The sequence below is a fragment of the Anolis carolinensis genome, chromosome 4 (genome assembly GCF_035594765.1).
Source record: "Anolis carolinensis isolate JA03-04 chromosome 4, rAnoCar3.1.pri, whole genome shotgun sequence".
Taxonomy (NCBI): domain Eukaryota; kingdom Metazoa; phylum Chordata; class Lepidosauria; order Squamata; family Dactyloidae; genus Anolis; species Anolis carolinensis.
The window spans coordinates 169,798,182-169,817,593 of record NC_085844.1 but is presented as its reverse complement, the minus strand read 5'-3'; the positions used below and the strand labels follow the sequence as shown (position 1 = coordinate 169,817,593).

Here is a 19,412-nt window from a genome sequence, read left to right as displayed (position 1 = left end):
ATTTATTAACCATGTACATTTTATGTACTATAGAATAATATACTGATGCATACATTTTCAGTAATGTAGACTGATATTGTTTTTCAGAGAGGTGAAAAAATGACTCTAGATGAAGTTAATGCAATTCTTGAATTGGCTGAAGTTAACAGTGATGGCAAGTTTGACTACTACAAGGTATAGTTTTAAGTTGTGGATTTTAATCCGCAGTTCATCAGTGGATTTTAACTTGTATTTTAACTCTGTGTATCTTGTTGTATGTCATATAATATTGTTTTATCTAACCTAGAGCCACAGGGAGAGGCAGGCTATAAATCCATTACTATTATTATAATTATTATTATTATTATTATGCATTTAAGTATTTACATCTCACCCTGCATCTCAAGATTACAGGACAACTTACAACAAGCTCAGCTTAAAACAATAATAAAAATAATTTAAGACTAAAATATATAAAACCAGACAATTTTTGAACAATGTAATAGAGTTCTAACCATACACTGGATAAAATTGGGCCCCAGTGTTTTAATAAAATAAAAGCCATGTTTTCACTTGACAGTGAAATGGTACCAGCCTTGATTCCAATAGGGTTCCAAGAAGAGGGTATTCCACAACTGGATTTCCACTCAGTCCAACGTAGAACACATTGCATTAGTTTAATTGGGATGGGCTCCTATGGCTAAATTATGATCAGGAAGACAAATTCAAGCAAGTCTCAAGCACTTTGAAGGAAAGTGTCCATTTCCTGACTCAACTTGAAGAGAACTCAACTTCATCCAGGGCAGGTAGTTTACCTAATTCCTTGATCTGAGATCCACCAATCCACAGTACCTTTGTCTTTATTGAGATTCAGCTCATTCACTGGCCATCATCTAACCCATTAAAACATCCAGGCATTGCTCCTATAAATTTTAAACTCCAGCTGACTCTGTGAACAAAGAAAAGAAAAGCTGAGTGTTTTCTATATACTGATGGCGCCCAACCTCAAAACTCCTAATGACATCTCCAGAAGTTTCATATTGAAATTGACAAGGGGAGACAAGAAAGAACCATGTGGCACTTCACAGCACAATGGCCATGGAGCTCAACAGGAGTCCCGCTATACCACTCAGGAATCATCTTTGTAAGTAGGAGTCAGTAGTGCCCCCTACTTCTACCTGATGCAGCCAGTCCAATAGAAAACTATGACCAATGGTATCTAAATTTTGTGATAAATCAGTGAAGATCAGCAGGTAGCACTCTCCTTTTCTTTTCACCAGACTAAGGTAATTGTTCAGAGCAACCAAGGCTCTCTCAGTATAACATCCTGTCTAGAAACTAGACTTTATTTATTTATTTCGTGTCAAAAGCATTGCATAATAAATAAGTTTAAACATTATAAAATAAAGGAATCACAAGCAGCCAGATAGTTTTAGACCAAAACCAGGCAACAGCGACCGCATTGTCCGTTGCTTTAAACAACTCCTCCTCTGTACATGTGGCAGGGCATTGTGAGCAAGCATACATATGCAAAATTGTTTGTTCTGCTCCACAGTCACACAAGGTGGAGGATTCCTCCAGGTAGTGGCATCTTGCCAAATTGTCTTTTGATCTGCCCACTCTGCTTCTGAGTCTGTTTAGGCACTTCCAAGTTGCCCATTCTTGGGTTTGCCCCTGGAGGCAGACCCTCATGGGAGGCCATCCAGTTGGAATTGCCTGGTTTAGCTGCCCAGAGGGATACTCTTGCTGTTGCTGGAGGAACATTCAGAGGAGTGGTGGTTCTCAAGCTTTCCCTTGATTTGAGTCTACTGGGAGGAGGCTGATAGATGGGTTTCACAATGTTCGACCTTATTTCTCTCACAGTTAGCAGCAACTTCCCATCGCACATCAGGGGGGGCAATGCCAGCTAACTTGTAGAATTTATCAACAGGTAAATAAAGTTTAAGGCATCCTGTGATTATTCTGCATGTTTCATTCAGTGCTATATCCACCTGCTTTGCATGGGCAGAATTGTGCCAGACAGGACAGGCGTACTCAGCAGTTGAGTAAGACAAGGCCAGGGCTGATGTTCTTATTCATTTTGGGTCTGCACCCCATACACTGCCAGTAAGTTTCCGCAGGATGTTGTTGCGTGCAACTACTTTGTGCTTGGTGTTCATGCAGTGTTTCCTATATGTTAGTGTTCAATCTAAGGTGACACCAAGATATTTAAGATGGAAACAGTGTTCGAGCTCTTGACCTTCCCAAGTAACTTTCAGTTTCCTGTTGGCTTCACGGTTACGTAGGTGGAAAGCACACACTTGTGTCTTGGCAGGGTTAGGCTTCAGGTGGTTCTCGTTGTAGTAGCTGGAGAGATCTTTTAAAGCATTAGTGAGTTGGTTTTCAACTGTTTCAAATCTTTTGCTTGTGTGGTCAGGCCAAGGTCATCAGCATATATAAAGCTTTTTGTGAGTGGTGGTTGTGGCGGATCGTTTGTGAAGATGTTAAACAAGGTCTGTGCAAGAATGCTGCCTTGGGGAAAACTATTATTTTGCTTCCTCCATCTACTTTTCCTGCCCTGAAACTCCACATAGAAGCTGTGGTTTTCCAGGAGGGTCTGGACAGTTTTTTGTAAAGTCAAAGTCCCAGATAATATGGTAGATTTTATGCAGCATTTTTCTATATTGCACTGTGTCATAGGCTGCTGTAAGGCCCACAAAAACTGTTCCCGTAATTCAACCTTTTTCATAGCCTTCCTCAATATGCTCAGTCAGATTAAGAATTTGAGCTGAGCAGTTTTTCCCTGGTCTGAAACCTACTTGTTGGCCAATAAGCTTGGGTTCAATAACAGGTCCTAATCAATTTAGTAGCATCCTCTCATATACTTTCTATAGATGACATAAGAGAGAGATTGGTCAATAGCTCCTGGCATTGGAGGCATTCTTACCAGGTTTTAAAATGACAATGATCTTAGTTTTCCTCCATACTCTGGGAATCTGTTTGTGGGCCACACAGAAACCAGACTGAAATGGTCTCAGGTAATCTGTTTCCTTCAAGAACTTCTGAATCTGCCCAGCTACCATGCATTCAAGCACTTGGTGAAAGAATGGTAATTCTCACATACCTCCAGGAGAAGACAAACATCCTCCTCCTTCAAAGCAGCAAACACCTTCCTCTGACAGGGTTGAGGCATTTACCATTCCTCTGACCCAACCAATGAGTCCCTGTCATCTAAATTCTAACAATCAATCTGGACAAAAGTTAATTGAACAAGATAACATAGAGATTGCAACAGAAGGATTTACCCCTGGTAGTATATACACATTATTTTGTTGGTATCATCCTGTCTGAATTGGAGGATATTCCATTATGTATGTAGATGTGAAACGATGTGATAATCAGTTGATATAGGGATGGCAGGCATTCAGAGAAAAGGCAGTATGTCAGGAACTAATAAACGGAGCCTTTTTAGTAGTGATATATTAGAATGGCTTTTCATGTTGAAACCTTCAGCCCAATGTAGTTGGCCTTTGACAATGAAAGGTGTAATGGTTTGGAATTTGAGATATGCTTATTAATATGATAATGTAGTGGTTACTTATAAATATCTTATCACAAGCTATGCCTTGGATGCAAAGTACTGTGAGTGAAAGGAGAAATGAATTGCCGCTGTTCTGTGAATTCTTCAACAACCTAGTTCAAGATTTTTCACATGGAGTACCATAGCATCATCGGAGGTTGTGTTACTGTATAACCAACATAATGAATAACAAGGTCCTTTCACTCTATACTATTAAAGTTCTATGGATCCTCTTGAAGTGACAGTGCAATTGTGAAGAATCCTGGAATTTGTAGTTCGATGAGGCTCTCTGGATGAGAATTCCCTTCTGCCATAACCTGTTAATTACCAAGGTCTTTGTCAAAAGAGGTCAGTGGGAGCCAACTGAGACTCCTGTGCAGGCCACCAAGGACATCATCAGATTGACTTAAAATTGGCAGCATATCCTGGTTCCTCTCCATTCGCCTCACAGAACCTACCAGCTCCCATCCTATGACATAGAGCTACTTCCAATGGGGCTCCATGGCACAAATGGAGAGGAACTGACATGTATCGCTGTGGCGGCAACAAGGGAGGCTTCCCGCATTGCATAGGGATCAATGGGGGAAGCTGGGAGGCAGACACCCCCCCCCCCCCCCCCGTTGGGATGGAGTTTGGGATAAATTAGGCGATCCAGGGTGTGGGATGAAGAAGTGGCCAATGTGATCAGGTTATTAAGAAGGCTCTTTCCTGTTTCATCAAAAGTGTGGCTATAACAGTAGTAGGATCTATACACTGTTGCAAAATGAATACTTAGAGAATGACAGCAGTGATGCTGCAGGTAGGGCCAAGCACAACACTCTAGATATTGTTAGTTGTTTGACTCCCGTCATCCATCATCATGGCTACACTGGCTAAGATGTTAGAAGTTGCAGTCAAACAATATCTGGAGAGTCACATTTTGCCATGACTGAAATAGAGAGTTTGCAAACAAGAATAATATTGTACCAAAGTCTCTTTTTGACTGCCTTTTACTTCAAGAGTTTGTAGTGCAGATATAGGGGCACCCCTTTTATAGCAAAGAGAAATGGGAGAAATTGCAAGTACAGGGTGTGAGATGCTCATAGGCTGTTTGTTACAAATACTTTACACTGTATGTAGAGCCAGCTATCACAATATTATCTTTGTGAGTATAACAGAAGCAGTATCTTTTTATAAAAATATAACTATTCATTCTGTGTTCACATCTTTGGTTTGTTTATTTTATCTCAGGGTTTTATCTTGTCTGTATACAGTGACTACATTGTTCATTAGAGCTTCCCATTTGATCCATTAAAAATTAGACATAAAAAGCAAGTCTTTCCATGAATAGTATAAAAAGGCATAAAGAAACGTCCCAAGAGAAATGCATGTCAAGGAAATCCTTGTTGTGATCGCCTTTCATCTTCAAGGTTATGTCATTGTGAAAGATCATAAATAGGTCTTCATAGTCATTTATGGCTCCACCGCCAAGACTGTACTCTTGGAAGACAATCATACTCAGCCAGAGTGAGCACCCATGATAATGAAAAGCAAGTCTTCCCACAAGTGTATTTGGTAGTATAAATCTTACCTTGGGGTAACTTTTTGTCTTTATTTTCTCTTGGATGTGTGATCTCCTCATTGAATCATGGCTCCATTTTACTGTTTCACTTGAAAGCGCTCAGTGTGATTCATGAAAATAAAATGAGGATGGTGCTTCCAGAGGAAAATATTCTTTACCTATTGATCTTTTTTCTGCTTAGTCGTGCCTGTGTTTATTTTTCCTTTAAAATACTTGAGAGACCAAGGTGTGTGTCTGTTTTCATTTACAGTTTTGTGAATTGTATATGACAGTCAATGAACAATGCCTGAAGACTGCACTAGAGAAACTGGAGGCTGACAGTAAACTGAAGTGTCAGCAGTTTGGAAGCCAGCTTGAGAGTTCGTCAGAAATGACAAGATCTCCAGTTTCAAAGCCATTACCAAAAGCTACAAGGAAAACAGAATCTGGATCAATGTTTAAAAAAGGTATTTATATTTAAACATAGTAAGTCTTTTCAATTGATTTTCCTTGAACATCTTGATTAGCGCATGCGTTCAGTTTCTAAAATGAACAGTAAAATAATAGCTTGTTGTGACAGATCCATCTCCCAGGTTGGCCTCTCATTTCCAGCTGTTGTGGTGCTACCAGTTCCCCTTGTTGTTTGTGGTTTTCTGACATTTATATTTAGCAATCATAATGATGATACTGAAAAAGCAACGTGAAGAACTCTGTATTGAACTCTGTATTGTCTCTACTAACTGGCAGCCTTTCCCCCATGTGTCTTTTCCATCTGTAGATTCATCTTTACGATTGAATTAATGGAGCTTGACACAGCTTTTAACTACTATGACTCAGTGCTATAAAATCAAGGGAGTTGTAGTTTGGTGAGACACCAGCACTCTTTGGCAGAAAAGGCTAAGGACCCATTATTCCATAGTGTTGAGCTATGACAGATAAAGTGGTGTCAACCTCTATTAAGTCAATAGTGAGATGAATCCTGTATCTCAAAGCATCTCATGAGAAAGGTGGAATACCGGTTCAATCAGCCAATCAATAACTATGCTTCACCACTAAATTGTGCTCCTTTTCCAGAGATCTAAGGCTGGGAACCTGCGGCTCTCCAAATATTAGTGGGTGACATCTACCATTACTGTGACTGTTGAGCATTTTGGCTAGAACTGAAGAGAGGGTCCTAACAATCTTTGGAAAATGACAATTTTATTTATTTCTGTTATACCTTTTTGTTACCACGGCCAAGAAACAAAGACTACTTACAAATATAAATACAGTAGAGTCTCACTTATCCAAGCTAAACGGGCCGGCAGAAGCTTGGATGAGCTAATATCTTGGATAATAAGGAGAGATTAAGGAAAAGCATATTAAACATCAAATTAGGTTATGATTTTACAAATTAAGCACCAAAACATCATGTTACACAACAAATTTTACAGAAAAAGTAGCTCAATATGCAGTAATGTTATGTTGTAATTACTGTATTTACGAATTTAGCAACAAAATATCACAATATATTGAAAACATTGACTACAAAAATGGCTTGGATAATCCAGAGGCTTGGATAAGCGAGGCTTGGATAAGTGAGACTCTACTGTAGCATAAAATGTATTAAAAGTTTGCAAAATTCTGAGTATAATTTGAAAATTCCCCAATGAAAGAAATGCAGTACTAACCTAGTTAAAATCCACTTCTGCAGCCAATGAGACCAGTAGCCAAATGCCACCTTTTGCCTGCCTGTGTAAAGGTGACAGTGAAATAGCCAACTTATCCTTTCTCAGGCTGGCTCTACACTGCCATATAATGCAGTTTCAGAATTCAGATTGATTGCATTGAACTGGATTATATGAGTCTAGAATGCCAGCCTCAGTAGCAAGTTGTAGAGCATAGGAATAGTCACTGAGAATCCCTTCCTTGTATCTCCGCTGGATGTGTCCCTGAAGATGCTGGACTAAGAAAGAACCACCAAGATAAGCCCAAGCAGCCTCATCTGATCCAAATTCTTTAGATAATCTGTATCTAAATAATTTGCAACTATAACACTGCATTCCCAGTCTTTTATAGTCAGTCACATACAGGATTACATTGATATAAAAATTGATATGCATTGTTTTAAACTTTGTATATTGTATTTTATGACTGTTTTAACTGTTTTAACGTTTTAGTTCATTGTATATCAGTGTAACAGCATAAATTGCCACTTGTAAGCCGCCCTGAGTCCCCTCGGGTGAGAAGGGCGGAGTATAAATGATTGAAATAAATAAATAATAAATATTCCCCTAAAATGAAATCAATGCAGTTTTGATATGTCATAAACAATAGCTATGAAAAAGATTTGAAAAGTTCTGGATTGTTTAGACCAGGGGTCCCCAAACTTTTTAAACAGGGGGCCAGTTCACGATCCCTCAGACCGTTGGAGAGCCAGACTATAGTTTTTTAAAGAACAATGAACAAATTCCTATGCACACTGCACATACCTTATAATACAGTCTCAATGTTAATCATAATCATAATAAAATAATAAAGAGGGTTGGAAGACACCCCTTGGGCCATTAAGTCCTGTCCAACCCCCTTCTGCCTTTGTGCACTAAAAGCACAAGCAAAGCATCCCTGACAGATGGCCACCCAGCCTCAATGTTGTTAATAGTAATAATACATCACACAGTCCTAAATACTTGGGAAGTGTTCAACTTGTGATTTTGTGATACGAAATCCTGCATATATTTGCTGTATTATATTGTGTCTTTGTGTCAATAATACAGTAGAGTCTCACTCATCCAAGCTTCATTTATCCAATGTTCTGGATTATCCAAGGCAGTCTGCCTTTTAGTAGTCAATGTTTTTGTAGTAAATGTTGCAATGTTTTGGTGCTAAATTCATAAATACAGTAATTACTACATAACATTACTGTGTATTGAACTGCTTTTTCTGCCAATTTGTTGTAAAACATGATGTTTTGGTGCTTGATTTGTAAAATCATAAAGTCATTTTATTTTTACTAGCCTTTTTTCTTAATCCCTCCTTATTATCCAACATTTTCGCTTATCCAAGGTTCTGCCAGCCCATTTATCTTGAATAAGTGAGACTCTACTGTGATGATGATGATGATGATGATGATGATGATGATAAAGAAGATTGGAAGAGACCCCGTGGGCCATTTAGTCCAACCTCCTTCTGCCTTTGTGCACCAAAAGCACTAGCAAAGCACCCCTTAATCATTAGTAATTAATTAAATAATAATTAAAATACCATTATAAACAAGCAAAGCTTTGGAAGGCACGCACCAGGCGAGGGAGGAGACGGGAAAGGCGCACACCTTCCCCTCCTCCCTCATGCCGCACGCACCTTTCTCGGCGGCTTTCTTGGAGAAGGAGGGAGCGGCCTCCACAGGGGCCGGATAAATGGCTTCGATGGGCCACATGTGGCCCCCGGGCCTTAGTTTGGAGACTCCTGGTTTAGACTGAAAGCACTATAATGATGATTTGTTGATTGTTGTACTTATATTCACACCTAGTGTACCTTTCATGAAAGGCCTGTGCAACTTGAAATTTTGCATGGTAGCTAATCATCAAAGTATGGTTTGTAAAGAAATCTTCTTCTATAGTTAGTGCCTTGATAAATGAGTTTTCTCCTCTTGTTATAATTTGCTAGCTCACTTTTTCTGAATGCAGGCAGGATGCTCACAGGAATGTAGTAATGTAAGTGAGTAAAAGGGTTCCTTGCCATTCCAGAACTTTTTGGAATCATTTATATAATCCTTCAGAATGTTGTAGTCATTATACTACTCTGTGGTTTAAGAATGAAGGGTTGTGCATAAATATCCTTATATATTATACAGGAAAACCAGCATGATGCAATGGTTTGAATTCTGAGAGGCCAAGGTTTAAATCCCCGCTTGGCCATATACATTCACAGAACAACCTTGGGCAAGTCACACTATCTCAGCCTTAGAGGAAGGGAATGATATGCCTCCCTTGAATCAATATTTCCAAGAAAATATTTTGATAAGGGTCCATAAATCAGAAAAATCTTAAACGTGTATAACAACAACAACACATATGCACACGTAAAGATTGTTTCACACTTTGTGCATTCACATAATTTCACAAATTAAAATAGAACCACATATATGGGGAAAAAATTGAGGCTAGTCCCAATGATATTTTGATCAGACCTGATGGAAAATGTTTGAGATGAGAAATCTTTATCTTGATAAGATTTTTCACAATACTATCAGGCACTTCAAGATGGGGAGTCTGATTCTGAGAATAGATGAGATGGGTTCTGTAATATCTGAATGTAAATTGCCACTTGTCATTTGGGCAGGAAATTAGTTGCAAATGGTTTTGCTAGGTTTAGTGTAAATCAAGGGATACTAACCTGCCTATGCATATTTATCATTTGGCTCAAAAGGACAGAAAGCTGATTAATTATAAAATAAGTTCTCTTTTTTAGTGTATTTAACCATTTCTGCATTTCATGAAATAACAGCCAAGTAAATAAAACTGTTGCAGGTGTGAGATGCTCTTCAGTTCCAGGTTACAAAACCTGTGCTTCTACGACTATCCATATGGGTGCCAGCTACAACAAAAATTCAAGGCTGATAGAGGCAAATACAACAAAGGTAGACTTTGTCTGTTAATTCAGTTTGACTTGTGCTCCCCCTCACCAGGTGCAAATGGTACATTCTAAATAGAAAACAATGTTTCTTTCTCTTGCAGCATATAGTTTATTAACTGCTTGTCAAGGGCAGCAGTATAGCACACAGACATTACTGGTTGAAAAACACTATAAACATTTTTATATTATGTTGGTTTTGCTGACATCCCATTATTTAGGATCATTTTTCAGGTGTGAAGGTTTGCTAGAACAAACCACGTTTTCCATAAAGAAAATCAGTCTTGGATAAAATTGTTAATGACTCTGTGAGAAATGCAAAATTGAATAATTTATTAGTACTTTAAATGCTTAAGTAGCCTGAAAGATTATGTATCACAATTCTCTATAGGAAGGATAATTGAAAATTAATATCTTCAAACCTACCCAGATCAGAAGACATTAATTGGTAAATATATGCTGTAGCCTGAAAATATTGACTATTATTTACACTAATAAGTTTTACAAGTAATTTATTTTAAATAAGTCATTCATTCAATATCCATTCCTGTGAGAGAAAGACAACAAAGTCACTTTGCTAAGTCAATATTTGTAGAGTGTTAATATTGATCTTTTCCCCTTTGTTTTCCCTTTCCTGATTCGGCCTTTACTAGTTTTCTTTCAACAGAAAATAATAGCTAGAGAAATATAAAACATTAGCTGGAAACCACTAAGATACATTAAAAATGTGTACCTTGAGACCTTTGTGTGAGGGAGAAAGAATGGTTATGACCACATAATATAACTGCAGCTAGAAGACTGAACTGATTGTTCTCTTGAGCTACATTTTTGTTTCAAATAACAACTCTGTATTTGTTATTGAACTCCGAAGTCCTTTATATCTTTAACATTGCTAGACAGTGACATTTGTTCTATATTAAAATTTTAAAACATCCTCTCTGAGGATTTATGTGTCTATGTGTGTTTAGGTATCTGAACCCCTGTGCAATTTAGCCTGTAATTCCAGTACGTTCAAGAGTAATATGTTGTGTGTAGAAATATATAGTTTTCTACTAGTAGTAACTGGTTCTGTATCAATGGTCTAATAAATTAGTAATGAATAGTGCCTTTCTAAAGTATTATTAGTGAACAGTCAAACTGATAATTAATCTGGGTTCCTTCCCTTTCCGCTATTAATAACCATTTTTGGCTGTAAAATGTTCATGTAAGCATCCTCAGACCCATATCCCTTCCCTATACTTTCACATATTCACTGTTTAACATCAATAGGCACATACTTTCTCTTGTACAGTAGAGTCTCACTTATCCAACATTTGCTTATCCAACGTTCTGGATTATCCAACGCATTTTTGTAGTCAATGTTTTCAATACATCGTGATATTTTGGTGCTAAATTCGTAAATACAATAAATACTACATTACAGTACCCTGTAATAATTATTATTATTATTGAACTGCTTTTTCTGTCAAATTTGTTGTCAAACATGATGTTTTGGTGCTTAATTTGTAAAATCATAATGTAATTTCATGTTTAATAGGCTTTTCCTTAATCCCTCCTTATTATCCAACATATTCATTTATCCAACGTTCTGCCGGCCCGTTTATGTTGGATAAGTGAGACTCTACTGTAATTGGGGCTTAGTTAAAACAGAAAAGCACCCCTTGATCTGACCATGTTATAGAGGAAAAAAGCAAACACTTAATTACATCAAAATTTTAGTAACATTTGCAAAATATATTCGGAAATGAAATAGAGCTTGACTCATCTGTCAGTCTTGTAAAAAAACATGTTTAGTATTGTTTTACATTAATTCTGTTTTGTAATGTTTGGCAGCATATAATAAATGTTTTTAATTAATCTGAAATGCTTCTGGTGGTTCTCTAGACCACTACGACAGAAATTATTTATTTATTTATTTTATATATTGCTCTTCTCCCCCAGGGGGACCCATGAGAGTACCAACCTCAAATGTTGGGGTTAAGAAAAAATTGGCAACAGTAAAAGTTTTCTTAGTATCACCTAGTGGCTGTTTTCGATATTTACACGAAATCTGTCATTCAGTGTTTACAGTGAACTCTGCAGAAGATGCTTCAGCTGTACTTCGTAAAAAGGAAAATCAACCTGTTTAGCAGCCCTTGCAAATGTTTGATTTTTAAAACTATTTTATATACCCAGTCATGTAAAAAAATTCAGGTGAAAAGAGGTCAGCAGTAGAAAAGTTTAAGAAACCCTGCTCTAGCCTATTGTACTTCCCTAAAGATAGAAAGCTCTAGAATTATATGTTATAAAGAACAAGAGTCAATTGCAAATATACTGTAAATGGTAGCATATGGTGAATGCAGGAATAAATTCTTATAAAACCACTGGAAATAAATATGTAAGAAAATAAAATAGATCTACAGTGTTGTAAACTTAGAAAAGCAATTCTGTTCAGTTGTACTTCGTGAATGCAGTTGCACTCCAAGGTGTGGCAAATGTTGCCAGAAACCAATATTTTATTTTTCATTGAGTTTGACTTTTCTTTTGGATTTCAGCATATTTACTGAAACCTTTTGCGATACAACCATTCTCATAATGATTTATATTAAGCAATGCATGTAGAAAAAAGCAGTGGACTTCTTTTGCATTGTGCATTACAACCCTCCACGTTGGATGGTTACATGCCGTAAGTGTGGGTAAGATTGCAGACACCACTTCAAAATTCATTTCAACAGGGGCTATGTGGAAATATCCAAGCAAGATGCATAGTAGTTCTGATATTTGCATCCCAAGTTGAAAGCCATGGTCATAATATCAATATATTTTACCTTCTTGATGTTACATCACTGTGATACTCTTACTTGGTCACATCTGTTTGCATACATTTTCCCCTATAATTAAAAAAAAATCTATTTTTCCATTTCATGCATCTTGCTGCAAACGGAAATATACTTACCTATACCTTGGGTAAACATCACTTGGAAAAGAGCTAATCTCTGAGTCTTGGATTAAGGAGCCAATAGCACCACCCTATGGTTCCTAAGAAGATAGCAGGCAAGGGATTGGTTTTCTTGTGCCTTTCTACAAGGACGACATTGCAACCATTTACCTCTGCGTTTGCAAATATGGTAAAATATCCACAAAAATTGCTTGTTAAACCTTAAATTTTAAACTGGATATTTATAAAATGAAAACCTATACATTATAATCGCAAAGAAAGTATACTGTGAGATTTTTTTTTCCGTGTCAGGAGCAACTTGAGTCGCTTCTGGAGTGAGAGAATTGGCCGTCTGCAAGGACGTTGCCCAGAGGACGCCTGGATGTTTTGATGTTTTTACCATCCTTGTGGGAGGCTTCTCTCATGTCCCCGCATGGAGCTGGAGCTGATAGAGGGAGCTCATCAGCACTCTCCGAGGGTAGGATTCGAACCTGGCAGCTTTCAGGTCAGCAACCCAACCTTCAAGTCACGAGGCTTTAGTCCACTACGCCATCGGGGGCTCCTACTGTGAGAAAGGATGTTTTTGGCTGAAGTATTATCTTAACTGCAAAGGCAGCTTTAACAAGCTGCTGTTTTTTCAGTTACCATCTGGGATGAGAAATAGTAATACCCACTTGCCTTAAAGATAATAACAATAATAATAATAATAATAATAATAATAATAATAATAATAATAATAATACTTTATTTATACCCCACCACCATCTCCCCGCGGGGACTCGGGGCGGCTTACATGGGGCAGAGGCCCAAACAACATAGGACAAAATATAGGCAACATAATACAAATCAAACTATAAAAAGATAAAACAGTAATACAATATATCAATTAAAACAAAAATACAGGATAAAAAATTGGAAACATCCAAGTCTTCAGTTGTTTAGTTTAGATTAGTGTTAGCTTTGAGTTTATTATAAAGAAAAGTGGAACTTATAGGATGATATTGGTGATACTTGAAGGTAAGCTCAAGATGCATACATTAGATCAGTGTTTCTCAAACTGTGCTTCTACAGATGTTCTGTACTTCATCTCCCACAATTCCTAACAGCTGGTAAGCCGGCTGGGATTTCTGGGAGTTGAAGTCCAAAACACCCAGAGGAGCACAGTTTGAGAAGTGCTGCATTAGATGGTCCATATTCCCAGTTGTCCAACTAGCCTCAGAACTTGAAAATGTGAATTTTTGCATGATAACTCCCAGTATCTAGCTACTAACTATGGGCTGGGATAATGGAAACTATAGTAACTTTTATAAACTCTGATGAACTTTTATAAAATTATATATACACTAAAGTCAATTTAGCAAATAAATCACCCAAAAAGGAGGAAAGTACTAATATTTCAGCACCAGCAGAAGCACTTGGCTCACTGACTACCCAAATCATTGCCTAACAGAGTAACATCTCTTGTCCTATTTATTTATTTTGTTTCTAGGAATGGCACTTTGTATACTCCAAAGGATGCTTCTTCTTGCAGGACAATGGTGAGATAATTAGTCATAAATACAAGTTGTCCTTACCCCAGACGTCTACAGTATGTATCACCATTAAGCCTATAAAGCTTGACCAAATGGAAGGTAAGAATATGTAGCTTTTACAAAATAAATGGCCTTTTAGATTTCCAAATGAGATGCACAGAGAATAGCCTTCTTCCTGGGAACAGTCACAATTTCAGTTGCTTTTGAGAAACAAAAAATGCTACTTTATTTTGATGTTGTGTGATGGCATTGAATGTTTGCCTTTTATATGTGTGTAAACCTTTCTGAGTCCCCATGGTGAGAGAAGGCAGTCTAGAAATAAAGTATTATTATTATCTTATTATTATTATTATTATTATTATTATTATTATTATTATTATTTTATTATTATGACACAGCAAACAAGATAGATATGCTGGATTTCGTTTCACAAAATCAAAAGTCGAACACTTCCCAAGTGTCTAAGACTGTGTGATGTATTTTCGGATGATGCGTGCAGATCCCAGTAGGGTGGCCTTTTGCAGTTGGCAGATTGTAATTTTGTCAGCACCTAACCCATTAGCATTATGGAGAATCAAATCAAAACGAAGTCTATACTGGCTCGGTCGTCGCCCAGGATAAAAAGGACCGCGGTGGATGCTGCTGATTCTGGATATCCATCTACAAGTGAGCTACGGAATCACCAAAATCCAAATGAACAGTCACTGAAGCGGCAGAAATATACAATGCCAGAAAACTGCACAATAATAATAATAATAATAATAATAATTATTATTATTATTATTATTATTATTATTATTATTTGTGTCCTAGAACTATAGCTTTTTTAAAAAAAAAACTTCCCAAATGTTTTGCTAGATCTTTGTGCCTCACATTGGGTGAAAAGACGCTATAAATAAACAAATAAACAAACAACTAAAGCTATGATTTTGTCACTTTTTGCAGAGAAATGCTCACCATGGTTAGCAGTGGACTCAGCTTTATATATATTTAAGGACAATGAAACAGAAGACTACTTACAGCTTGTGAGCTTCACTGAGCTACACAATAATGAGGTCAGAAACATTTTAAGTCTATTATATTGAAAGGAGTAACCATTTTAATATTGATTTCTGCACCAGGTCTTAAAATAAGGGATAGAGCATAATAAAGGCATATACTAAAGTTTACAAAGCCTTTTATCCAAGAAAGTGACTGAGTCACTATTAATAAAATGCTAAGCCTTTTTAAGGTGAACATATGATACTTTTATGCAGAGCCACTATTTGCATACCAGCTCTAGGCAGTAAACATGAAAAGTGTCCTGAGAATACGCACACCTCAGACTTGCAGATACCAAACAATGTATATTCACTCTGTTTGCAGCATACAGTGGCATCCCTAAAAAAAAGCACCTTTGAGTGATAGGCTCCATCTACCATATAATGCAGTTTAACTGCATTGAGCTTCATTATATGAGGCCACACTGCCATATAATCTGACTCAATGTAGTTAAGCAGCATTATGTGGCAATGTAGCTGGCCCATAGTTTGGAGCCAACTTTCCATTTTCTGTGCCTAATATTTCACTTTAATTTTTTCATTATCTTTAATTTAAATTATTTTAGGCTTTATAGTCTTCACACAAGGAATGATTTCAATATCTAAACCTTTGAAATACATGTCATGTAATGGTGATATCTTTAGGGCACTTTCAGACAGTATCAAAATGTGGGTTTTGAAAGTGGGGCAAAAAATCCCTAGACCTGACAGCAAGTCCACACACAGACCTGTCAGTCCCGGGATATGGTCCCTCACCATCTTCACGTCTGCCTTTGAAGCAAATCAAGATGGAGGGCAGACACAGGACATCTTACGGAATTCTTTTTAAAGTCTCCCCAAGATGTGCTGGACTTCATATGCGCACATGCGAAGATCCCAACATACACACAAGCAGATTTCTTATCTCTCTCTTCACCCAACTGTTAATTCAAGCTCTGCTTAATATTATAAGAAAGAAAGGAATAGCTACAGAGAGTTCTAGTTGCTTTCCAATTGTGCTTCTCTTTAGCCACCTGTGTGTCTGTGGCTCCATTTTTTGACAGCTGTTTCAGGCTTTTAAAATGTGCACATGCTCTGGAACAGTCCACACAGGGGGGTGGGAAGAAAGTCACGTTTTTTTCCATGGCTGCAGGGATATACAGTCATGCGAAGGTGTGCATTTTGGGGGATGGAATCAGGTGTTAAGCGCATCTTTCTAACAGGTGCTTTTCAGCTGTTAACCTGATTCCTGTTATCAACTGAAAAGCTGTTCCCCAAACACTTTCCACAAATGTTGTTTAGCCACCCCCACTTTTTAATCCCAGTTACTTCTGAGTTTTACTACATGTGTAAAAGGGCCCTTAGAAAATCAGAATATCCCATATTTATCATTTTTCTTCACATAGGTGTTTGGTTGGAAAGGGGAACTTGGTGCCGGAGGCTATTGGTTAATCCCTTTTACCACAGGATGTAGGTTTAAAAAAGTGAAAAAGGAAATGAGAGGAGAAGCCAAACTCATACATAGAGATGGCAGCAGAAAGTTGGTGCTTACTGAAGAGTTCAGGTAAGGCAAACCAAGTTTTGTGAAAATTTCCAGTCTTGATCTCCATACTTTTCTTATTTATTGCCCCAAAACAGTCTCCTATATTGATGAGTCTCACAAATGAAATGACAATGACAGCAAATGATCTATTGGACTCTTTTGCCTCCCCATCTTTTCAGAGCTGTCTTATCAGAAATATTTGAAATGATTGATTTGGATGGAAATGGCTTCATCAGCCTGGAAGAATACAACTTCTTTGAAATGAGAACTAGTGGTGAGAAATGTGATAAAAACACTTGGGCCATGTGCAAAGGTAAAATTGAAATGTATGTTTATGTAGATATATCCCCATTTAACTGAATGACTGCAGCTGAATATGCAAATACTATTTAGATAACTGGATATTTGATTGAACAGAAATGCTGATTCCATAGTATATTAACAAGAAAGAGGCTATGTGGAAGGAAGGTGACACATACATTTATAATTTAATTTTCAATTAACTGCTTATGTGGTTTAAACATATTCAATACACCATATAATATTTAATTAAAATGTATCAACTGTATCATACATTTATGTATCAATATAAATATCTCAAGCAGAATGTGGCAGATACTCCTGAATGTGCAGTTGCTTTGTGCCGTTGTTACTACTTTTTATTTCTTCATACATTCATTTCTTTTCCTTCTCATCATTAGATACCACCTCTGTAGTATCAAAGGCAGCTCTTTTAGTCCCCTGGCTGTCATTTTCATTCCCTCTTCAGGCAGCTCCATTTCCTTTTGCTTTATTTTGCTACTGCCTGAGGTCAGACTGTCAGATGTCCTTAATGGGGTGTTGTGTTAGAGGATAACAAAAAAGGGGGGAAAGATCACCCCTTTCATTGCTTTATCTTCTCAATGGGCTCTGCTCCTGCAGTTTCTGTAAGTCTCATATCGGACGTGGAAAGCATTTTATGGGGCCATTTTATTCCACAATAAAGATATAGTTGTATTCATTTATTGCAGGGGATCTAAATGCCTATTTTCCTATGGTAAGGTTTCTTTGTCATTTTGTAAGCATTCAAGCAGCAGTCCTTTGTTAATGAGAAAATCTTGGTTTTTTTTCTTCTCCCAGTTAGTACATCTTGTTGTTAAATGTTCATGACATCAACAGTTGTGCTTGCTATGTCTCCCTTCTCTTTTCTTGCAATTTTGGGAAGGCTAATTTTAAGGTTTTTTTCTTTCTGAGTTTATATACAGGCAGGTACACAGCAAAGGCAAATTTGTACAATCTTTAAAAATGGCAGGGCTCTTTCCATGGTCTTTGGTGCCATTCCTTGCTCTTTAGAATCATCCCTTAGCAATTTCTTAAAATACTATTTGAAGTACAGCACTGCTAAAATACTATACCAAGTCCCTCTTCCATTTGACTGATAGCACAGCTAGCTCTTCTTCTGTATCATTTGGATGGACCTTTTGTTATGAAGTTTTTGGGTTTTTTTTTAAAGTTGTCTTCTGATGTTATTCCTGTAGAGCACTAGTTTCCAACCTGTGGTCTGTGGGCCACCAGTGGTGGTTCGCAAGAGCTAAAATATAGTTCGCGGCCTCATCGTAAATACTATGGATAATAACATCCCAACCAAATTTTTTTTCTTGATGTCTTTGTTTTTAGGCCTGTTCCTGGGGTTATTTTGGGTGCTGATTCAGAAAATTGCATTGGATAGACCACATCAGCTCTAGATTATTAAATATGGTTTTCTGTGGGTGAACAGGTGACAACTACTGAATGGCATATGTTCTGTATCAGAAACTAGTGCTGATGTGGTCTATCCAATGCAATTTTCTGAATCAATACCCCAAATAACCAAACCGAATCTAAAGTTGACCAAAAACTAATTTCTAGCCCTTTTGGTACTAATGTTGGAGAGTGATCCCTGGACAAAGTGGTCCCTGGTCAAAAAAACGTTGGGAACCACTGCTGTAGAGAAAAATGAATGCATCACTGTTCTGTATATATAGGTGATTTATTTCATTTTGAGGTTAATTCTGAGCTTTCATGTTACTCCCTAAAAAACTGAACATACCTAACTGGATGTACATCTACACTTTAAAATTAGAACAGTTTAACCCTTTTTCTCAATGCTATGGAGTCATGGGAGTTGTAGTTTAGTAAGGCACCAGCTCTATTTGGCAAAGGCTAAAACCCTTATAAAATTATAACTCCCATGATCCCATGGCATTGAGCCAAGGCACTTAAAGTGGTGTCAAGGCATTCATTATCAGGGGAAGATGAACCCTAACTGGTTTGTGTTCTGGTTCGGGGGGCATCGTGCAGATTGAGCCCTCCTTTTCCTCTACAGCCATTAGTATTTGCCCCAATACCCCACTTTGAGCCTTTGGGGGTAGAGTGGAGAAAGGTGAGGTATGAAAGGTGAGAACTGAAGCAAATAGTATTTCCCCTTTTTATTTGGTCTTCATTATCACAAATTAGGGAAAGCAGGATAGTAATTTATTCTAACTTATATGGATGTCAGGCAGATGAATTTATTAATTATTACAAGAAACTTATTACAGCACATAAAATGGATCCAACGTTTGGATAGGACTGCAAAAGCCTCACTAGAAATTTAAAGATCTGCAGTGCTTTCTTAATTCTGGCTTTAAATATTCACTATTTGATAGATTTTGTCCCATATTGCTCTGAAAAACCTTTAGGATTTCTCAGGCA

At 37.4% G+C, this 19,412-nt stretch overlaps 1 protein-coding gene across 1 annotated transcript in view; it reads left to right on the top strand.

Moving 5' to 3' along the window:
* efcab7 (EF-hand calcium binding domain 7) overlaps nt 1–19,412 on the top strand; it is a 45,374-nt gene that overhangs the window by 13,548 nt on the left and 12,414 nt on the right. The window contains exons 4-10 of the mRNA XM_062978228.1: nt 88–174; nt 5,350–5,545; nt 9,587–9,696; nt 14,096–14,237; nt 15,084–15,193; nt 16,564–16,721; nt 16,880–17,013. Of these exons, the coding sequence (XP_062834298.1) occupies nt 88–174; nt 5,350–5,545; nt 9,587–9,696; nt 14,096–14,237; nt 15,084–15,193; nt 16,564–16,721; nt 16,880–17,013 (937 nt within the window). The remainder of the gene's footprint in view (nt 1–87; nt 175–5,349; nt 5,546–9,586; nt 9,697–14,095; nt 14,238–15,083; nt 15,194–16,563; nt 16,722–16,879; nt 17,014–19,412) is intronic.